The 8,434-nt window shown below is 58.3% G+C and overlaps 1 protein-coding gene and 1 long non-coding RNA gene across 4 annotated transcripts in view; one reads left to right on the top strand and one right to left on the bottom strand.

Moving 5' to 3' along the window:
- Positions 1-637, bottom strand: part of SYNJ2 (synaptojanin 2) — a 96,579-nt gene extending 95,942 nt beyond the window's left edge. Inside the window, exon 1 of one of the 3 annotated variants that reach the window (XM_059401341.1) lies at positions 407-637. In XM_059401341.1, coding sequence (XP_059257324.1) covers positions 407-533 — 127 coding nt within the window. In that variant the 5' untranslated portion in view covers positions 534-637. The remainder of the gene's footprint in view (positions 1-406) is intronic. The other 2 variants (XM_059401339.1, XM_059401340.1) reach the window with 2 other exon arrangements.
- Positions 1-8,091, top strand: part of LOC132018421 (uncharacterized) — a 10,028-nt gene extending 1,937 nt beyond the window's left edge. The window contains exons 2-4 of the long non-coding RNA XR_009404534.1: positions 1,604-1,828; positions 2,306-2,421; positions 5,992-8,091. This is a non-coding gene — a long non-coding RNA (uncharacterized LOC132018421). The remainder of the gene's footprint in view (positions 1-1,603; positions 1,829-2,305; positions 2,422-5,991) is intronic.
- Positions 8,092-8,434: the final 343 nt, after the last annotated feature.

The raw sequence follows: 8,434 nt of genomic DNA, 5'->3' as shown, positions 1-8,434 counted from the left end.
TTAAGTCAATCCCCTGGGATCGCGGTGAATCTCGAATGTGTCCCCGCGGAGCGCGGGGCGTTAAGGGCCACACCCGCTCTCCAAGAACCCAACGACCCACGGGCGCGGCGAGGGCAGCCCCCCAGGAGGAGCTGGGGACCGCCGCGCCCTGGGCCGAGCCCGAGGGCCACTCCGGCGTCCCCAGGGGTCACCTCACTCAAACAGGCTTCCCGCAGCCCGCGCGCGCCCCCCACGCCCCAGCTGTCTCGGCGCGCCCCCCACGCCGCCGGGGCTGGACACCTCGGGGACGGGAGGTGCCCCTTTCTCTGGGCGCGGCAGGCGCCCTCGCCTCGGGCGTCGCTCCCCCGGGACGGGAGAGCAGGGGAGCGCAGCCCCAGCCGCGGGTCGGCGGCGGGGTCGTACTCACCGAGCGTGGCCACCGTGCCGGCCTCGAAGAGCAGGCAGTCCCCGCGGCCGCGCGCCTCCAGCAGGACGCTGCACTCCCCCGAGGCGTCCAGCCGCCCGAGGAGCCGCAGCCCTTTGCTCAGCGCCATGGGCGCCGGGGCGCGTCCGGCCCGAGGGCGCGCAGCCCGTCCCCGCTCCCCGCGCTCCCGCAAGTGCCGGGAGTTTCACTTTGGGCCGGGACTGCCGGCCCCGCGCAAGCTCCTCCCCCGCCTCCTCCCCGGCCTTCCCCGCCCCGCCCGGCCCGGGGCAGGTGAGGGCGCCCCGCCGCCCGCCCCCGCGTCCCGCTGCCGAAGGCGCCGCGCTCCCCCCAGCGGCCAGGCGGCTGCTGCGGGCGGCCGGGCGGGCGCGGGGCTTGGCTCGGGGGCTGATCGCGGGCCCCGCGCGGGAGAGGAAGCCCTCCCTGCGGCGGGCGGCAGCCGGGGAGGAAGATTCCACACATTCCTGGACGCGCAGGAGGCCGGGGGGCGCGGGGTGCCCCCTGGGGCCTGGAAACGCTGCAGGGCGCCGCGGCCTTATATGGGCAGCCCGGGCCTGGCCCGCGGGGCCGCGAGGCGGGAGTCCGCCGCCTGCCTCCCCCCAGTCCCCGCCCGGGCGGTGCACGACCCTGGGCCGGTCACTTCAACGCTCTGTGCCTCAGTTGCCCTGCGGGTGTAGCGGGTTTAAGGAGGCACTGAGCAACGAGTTAACTCCCCAAAGGGGCTCAGCCTTTTATTAGCTTTCTATACGTGAGGATATTGTGGCCCACTTCCACACCGGGGGAATCTGGGGGGATCCAAGGCGTGATGCCCCGGAGAGAACGGAGACTATGACGCGGGCCCCTTATGTGACCTTGACTCTCAGAACCAGCTTGCCTCACCTGTCAGATAGAGGCAGTACCTGTCCCACCGGCTTACCCATGCTGAGTCAGGGGTCAGGGCGGCTGTCAGGTGCTGGTGGAGGCAGCTGCCTTCTCCCCTCCAGCTTGCGGCCCCTCCCCCCATTCTGGGGTATAGTCCTTGACATCAGGGCAGACACTGCAGTTAGCCTGTTTGTACTCACAACATATGGCCCCCAGCACATATCCCTGCTTCCTCCACTGGAGAGGGGAGTTGGGGGGACGGCTTACCCAGAATGGAGCCTTGGGTGGGGTTGAAGGTTTTGTTTCCTTCTCCTGTCACAGGTGTGTATGCACAACCCCGGAGACCTCCATCAGGCTCCCAAACCAACCCGACTCTTCTCACCCCAACCTGCTCACCTTGAGAAGGCTATGGGTCAGGCTGTCTCTGGAGCATGTTCTGGAAGGAGTCGTCCCCAGTGGCCAGCGGGACACTGTGGTGCCCCTTACAGACATTCATGAAAGACTGGGAATGACCAGATATTCAATCCACTGTGGACAACCCCCCAGGTGATGAACCGGGGAATAAAGTAAATGCAAACAACTGGCAGAGACTCATATCATTCCTTGGGCTTTTGTCCTTTTGCTCACAAATTCAGTTATGAAGTGTGGCTGTCCCAGGTAGGATGCTCAGAATCTGCCCACATAGTTTCTTCCTCTGTGAAATGGAGATATAATCCTCCTGAGAACAGTGTACCCACGAAATGATACAAAGTGCCCTCCGGCCCACTTTCCTTTTCTTTTAAATTTGAAGCTCGCTTCCTCCAGGAAGCCCTCCTGGAATGATGAGGTCCCAGGAAATAGTGTTTATATGTAGGTCCTCAGATTCACAGATGTACATTTCAGCTCTCATGCGCTCATGGGTTGTTTGAGACTTGTTTTTATATTTCTTTCCTCTTAGCTCTGTTTCACAATTTAGGGGTAAGATCTCAGGGAGGACCGGGCTTTTAAAATTTTAACTCTCACGCTCTTTTGTTCCTTCTCTAGCATCACATCATTCGAAGCTCTGCCTAGCGCCATGCTGTACATATTGTAGAAACTTTCCCACCGTGAAGTCCAGCACCTGAGCTTTACAGCTTATAGAATCTAAGACATGATCAGGGGTAAGACGAACCATGGTTTTAGGAACCACTAAGAAAGGAGCAATGCTGCCTGCTCACCTGTGTAAATTGTTGGCTGTGCCCAGACTGCAGCAATGGTACTGTGTGCATCTTAGACTCAGTGAACTATAGTGGCCGCCCCCCTCATCTCTGACAAGTGGCTGAATGAGCCAGGAGCCTGCTGGGTTTTCAGGTCACTCCCCCCAGGTTTGGAGTGCGTCATCTACAGGGATAGGGGACAAAGAGCCAGTCTTACATGCACACTGCCTTGCTGGGCCATGGGTCCTCCCCAACTCCCCTGTAGGAAATTCATGCTGGCTGTGCTGGGGGGAGGCAAGCAGGACCTGGGGAGTCTGGAGTCCAGGGAAATCTCAAAGTAGAGTGAGAAAGAGGGAAGAGCTTTGGAAGAAATAAACGTCTGTGTCCGTGGGGCCTGATGGCATGAGAGGCGAAAAGGCAGCGAGGAGGCAGAAAGGAAGCCAGGGACAGAGCAGCACCATCGACAGAGACAGGAGAACCAGGGAGCCGGCTGGTGGGGGTGGTTGGGGTTGAGCTGAGCTCAAGATGAGCAAGGTCAGCCAGTAGAAAAGGCCAGACATGAGCAGTGGAGGTGGTGGAGAGGCTGTCTCTGGAGGGGAGTGGAGACGGGCTTCTGAGCCTGGGAGGGATGGAGGAAAGCCCCAATGCAGCAGCCCGAGAGATTAGAGAGGAGCGGAGGAAGGCGGGAGTGGCCAGTGGTTGTAAACCTCGGAAGGGTCTGTATGAAGAGGGATTCAGGGGCGCCTGGGTGGCTCATTCGGTTAAGCATCTGACTTTTGATCTCAGGGTCATCTGTCCAAGCCCTGGGGTTGTGGATCGTACTTTAAGAACTTTTAAAAAAATTCAAGAATGAGGACTCAGAAGAGATCCTTGGCTTGATGACCTTCGAGTGCTTAGTTTTATTAGAGGGCTGGGAAAAAGTCAGCTTGCGAAGAATTAAGGAAGAAATGCAGGCAGGAAGGGTAGTGGCAGGCTCTAGGAGCTCAGCTGCGAGAAACACCAATGCGATGCAGCCCGCGGGGAAAGTAGAGGCTTTCTGAGACGGGCCAGGCCTTTGCAGGCAGCAGACAGGGGGGGGGGGGGGGGGGGGATTAGAGCCCCTGTGTGGAGAGGATGCATCCCTTCCCTCGAGAGATGAAAAGGATGGTCAGGCCCCCAGGGCAGGTGGAATGATGGGCCCTTTGCAGGGAGAGAGAGGACAGTGGGAGGGCAGGGTCGAGGAGGAGGGTGAGAGACCTCATCCTTTCAAGGACCTGGACCCGGCTGAACCCACAATAAGCAAAAAAGGGGGTTGGGAACGGGAACTGAGGAAAGCGAGAAAGGCCCAGAACATTTGCTGTAGCACAGTTGTCCCTAGAAAGTGTGTTCCAAGTCCCCTGGGCTTGAGGAGATCTTGGGATCCTAAAACCGGGGACAGCCTCAGCTGGTCTTCTCTTGGGCTCTTTGCCAAAGGAGTAGAATGTCTCAATCCTGTCAGCAATGCCTTAAAAATATATCCAGGGTCTGACCAGTGTTAGATTCCCCATGGGCTGAGTTTGGTTCTCTCTGATACACTCGGAGCTCACGGGGAGCTGCGAGTGGGAGGTGGACTGGGGGGGCTCTTGGGCCAGGGGAAGAGAGAATGAAGTTGAACTGCTCTGTTGGCCTTGCTGACGCCTAGGACCTCTAGAGTGGGGTGGCCCCTGGAGGTGTCCTCAAAGCATTGGCCAGTCTCTGCCTCAATTTTCTCCACCCACCTCACCCCCGGTTATGGGCTAAATTGTGTCTCTCCAAATTCACACTCAGCATGTGGCTGTGTTTAGGGTCAGGCCCTATAAAGAAGCGGTTGGGCTAAAAGGAGGCCACGTGGATGGACCCTCATCCAATCTATGTCCCTGTAAGAAGCAGAGATCAGGACCCAAACAGGTGCAGAGGGAAGACTGGTGAAACCCCAGAGAGAAGACGGCTGGTCGCCTATAGACCAAGGAAAAAGGCCTTTGGAGACTCCAACTTGCCAGCGCAGGGTTCTCGGACCTCCAGTCTCCGGAACTGTGAGAAATAAACTTCTGTTGTTGAAGCCCGCTGTCTGCGGAACTTTGTTCGAGTGGCCTGGAGCAGACCAGCTCGCCATGTCCTGTCTTCTTCCCCTCTCCGATTTTCTCCTTCGCATGCTTCCCTCTCCAACAGAAGAAATCCTTTGTTTATTTCCTTATTTCTCTGTCACCCTCCTCCCTCTGTATTATAAGCTCACGGAGCAGGAATGCTGATTCCTAGTGGCAACCAGAGAGCCTGCCCAGTGAATAAATGAGTCCCCTTAGTTCCATCTCGTCCCGTGAGAGCAGAGGAGTCACAACTTCTGTGGTCACCCGTGGCAGTGATTCTGACCCCGGCTGATGAATTTAGGGAACAGATATTTTCTGAGCACCTGCTGTGTGCCCAGGATTGTTCTAGACGCTGGGGAAAGAGCAGCACACAAAACAGAGGAAAGTCGTCCCTGCCACAGAGGGGACATCCCACAAACAAAATCCATTAACATGGTAGATGGTGACCGTGCTGCGGGGCACAGGAGAATGCTGGGAGGAGGGACAATTTTAAACGGGGGTCAGGGAGGGCCTCGTTGAGAAGTGACGTCTGAGTTAGGAACTGAAGCAATGGAGGGAAAGAGCCCCGTGGGTGTCTCAGGGAAGGGCATTTCTGGTGCCGGGAACAGCCAGTGCAAATCCCTGAGGAGGGGCTGGAGGAGGCGCGAGCCCTCGCTACACTGACTTTTGCTCTGAGAGATGGGAGCAGAGCAGAGCCGAGCTCAGATGCGGTTTTCATCAGACCGTCCCAAGGTCTGGGATACTGAAACCTGAGCGCAGGGCAGAGGGAGGGAGAGCAGGGAGCAGAGAGGGAGGCTGCTGTGGCCAGGGTGCCGCAGCGAGGGTGGGAGGGGGCTGGAGAGAAACGGTTTTATTCTGTGTAGGCTTTTGAGGGGGGCGCCAATGGGTTTTGCTGTTAGAGCAGATAAGAATATGGGGGAAAGACAGGAGTTTGGACAACCCTATGCTTTTGGCCAGAGCGATTGGAAGGACGGCATTGGCGTGGGATGGAGGCGGCACAGGGAGGAGCAGGTGGCTGGGTCACGTGTTTGGGGCGCCTCGTTCAAACGCCGGTGGAGGTGTCCCACGGGCGGTGGGCTACACAGGCCTGTAGTCCGAGGGCGGGGGCGGGGCGGAGATGGAAATATAGAGGCTATGGGCATCCGATGGCATTTGAAGCCTGGGCCCTGGATGGGTTCCCCAGGGGCTGGGTGCTGGCCTGGGTGGGGGGATGCCCGCCAGGTGGGGGGGCACCCAGCAGGGACGGGGTCCTGGAGTCCCAGGGAAGGAAGCATCTCAAGGAGCAGACGGCAAAGTCTGCGATGGGTCTGGTAGGACCAAGACCGGTCTTTGGGGTCCTGTGGGGTGCCGGTCATGGCCGGCCCGATGGGAGCACTTGCCAAACACAGATGAGCTGACGGTGGTTCTTCTTTACATCTCGATTCTTCCTGCTTCACCCTCGCTGTGCCTGAAGGTCTAGTTACCGACTTCAGAGGATGAAAAGCACACAGGAAACTCGGCGGCAGGGACTCTGAACCCCCTTAGCTTCCCTGGCGAAACCTCCAGGCTCCTGGGGCTGTTCCGCATGCCTCCTGGTCTGCTCCGGTACACTCACTGCTCCCCTGGGCTGGCTTCCAGGGCCCCCACTCCTAGAAGCCCCGTGAACACTCCGGACACCCTTCTCCAGCGAGGCTCTCGACGGCGTGGAGCGTCATCAAGGGGAAGACGGGACTCCGCTGAGTGTGGTCGCTGGGGTTGTTTGCCCTCTGTGTGATCTGTGGCCCGGGGGCGGGGGCGTGAGAGACAGAAGCTCGAGCAGATTCCGACTCGTGGCTGGGGTGTGCGCCTCCCATCAGGAAGCATATGTCTGGTTTCTCCTCGTTGTGACGCAGGGCCCCCAACCCTCCATGCTGTAACACCTGTCAACAGTTCGGTTCGATTCTCTCATTCCTTCTTCATTTGTAGCCAAGATTCCTCCAGAAATGGGAAATTCCCACAACCGTGTTACCCAGTGGGCGCGCCAACACAACAGGCAGAGTGGGATGCTTCTCCTTTGTTTACCAGCGTTCAGCTCTTGACCGTGAATTACTCCACTGACATCCTCCAATGGTGACCAGCACATAGGAGTCAAAGGCAGCTCTGCAGCCTGATGGCCTGATCTACCCTTTCCCCGCTGGGCAGTCTTGAGCAATTTGCTTACCTGCTTGGGGCTTCACATGCTTTTGCATGGATTTGTGAGAAGGAAGATGCATGGAAAGGGTCTGGGACAGAGCTGGGCTGGAGGGGGCCCTAGGGAGGTGCTAGCCATCACTCCGAGCATCCCCCAACCCCCGTCCTGCTGCTCCGTAAAGCGAGGGCTGCATCTGTTCGGCTGCCATAGGACACCTGGTGCCTGGTGTTCCAGGGGTCCTTGTTGAACAAAGAGATGAGACCCCGCTGGGCTCTCAGGTCTCCCTGGGAGAGCTGGCCTGGCTCCGTTGGCCTTTACGCGGTGGGCTGGGTGTCCAGGAGGCCTTCGTAGGAGGGTGGTCAGAAGTTCATTATCATGTTTGTGAAAAAGGAGTAAATGCCTCCGAATCTCACACACCCCTGCACGCACACCTGCACACAGAGGGCTGCACCTACGACCTGAGCTCCAGGGAATGGGGGAGGGCTTGCTTTGCTTTTTCTCACGGCGCCCCTCCAGCAGCCTGGCCTCCCCGGGGGACTGTCTCAGAGCACGGGAGGGTGCCGGGCACTGAGCTTCGCAGATCCAGGTGCGGGTGACTCAGAGGCTCTCCCACGAGTTTGTGCGCCGCCTGCCCTCTCTGCCCGAGGGCCCTGGGCGGCTTCCTTCCCTCCCGGTCTCCGAGTGAAGGTCAACAAAACCTGCTGCTTGGATGGGCTGAAAGGAAGCCTGCCTGCATGGGCGCCTGCGGGCTCTGGGGCCCCGGGGCGCTTTCTTCACTTCTGAGGCCAAGACCAAGCCCCGCACACAGGCAGAGCAGCTGCCGGTCAGGCCTGCATCCCGCATCACAGCTAACGACCCACACAAAGCCCACCGGTCCCAGGTCGGGGTGTGGGGCCAGATGCCACGGACAGCTCGCGTCTGGCTGCCTGAATGCTCGATTCCACACTCGGGGGGCACCTCCCATGGCGGACGATTATCTGGCCTGGGTTCGGCCGGCTCAGGGGTTGTCGGCTCAAGTGGTTCTGACAACGAAGGTCTTTCTCCCGCACCCCTCCTATGCCCGGAGCTAGAGCCAGGCAGCTAGCTGGGGGGCGGGGCGGGGAGGAAGAGGGCAGGGCCACATTCCCGCTCAGGAGGAGGCTCAGGCCTCTGGAATGTGCTCCCACCTCAGCCTGTTTCCGCGGCATCCTCGACCCTCCTCCCAAATACCTCCTTTCTGAGCGGGTTCCAAGATGCAGAGACAGAGAAATGCCACAAGGGGTTGTATAATAAGGTCCGCACATCATCACCCCAGAGAGCAGCTTTAATTCAATGTTCAGAAGACTTTTCTAGCAATGAGGGGTCAAAAAAGAAAAAAGGCTGCCCTGTGTAGAGCTAAGTTCCCCATTTCTGGAGGAAGGCAGGCTGGGAGGCTGGGGGATGACCCCTTCTGTGGTTGTGTGAGAAAGGAAACACTTTCTGGATGCGTGTGTTTTTCTGCATGTTTGAAAACTTTCAGAAAATAAATTTGTAATGGAATTAAAAATAAAATTAAAAATTTAAAAAGATAAATTATATAAAGTATGCATCTACAACCATGCATTTTTCTGTATGTTTAGAAGTTATTGAAATAGAAATTCTCATTTTTTAGATTTATTTGTTTGAGAAAGTGAGTGGGAGCAGGGGAAGAGGCAGAGGGAGAGGGACAAGCAGACTCCCTGCTGAGCAGCGAGCCTAACATGGGGCTCTATCTTCAGACCCTGACATC

Source organism: Mustela nigripes, chromosome 5 (genome assembly GCF_022355385.1).
Source record: "Mustela nigripes isolate SB6536 chromosome 5, MUSNIG.SB6536, whole genome shotgun sequence".
Taxonomy (NCBI): Eukaryota; Metazoa; Chordata; class Mammalia; order Carnivora; family Mustelidae; genus Mustela; species Mustela nigripes.
Note: the sequence above shows the minus strand (reverse complement) of the source record. Positions and strands in the feature narration are given on the sequence as shown.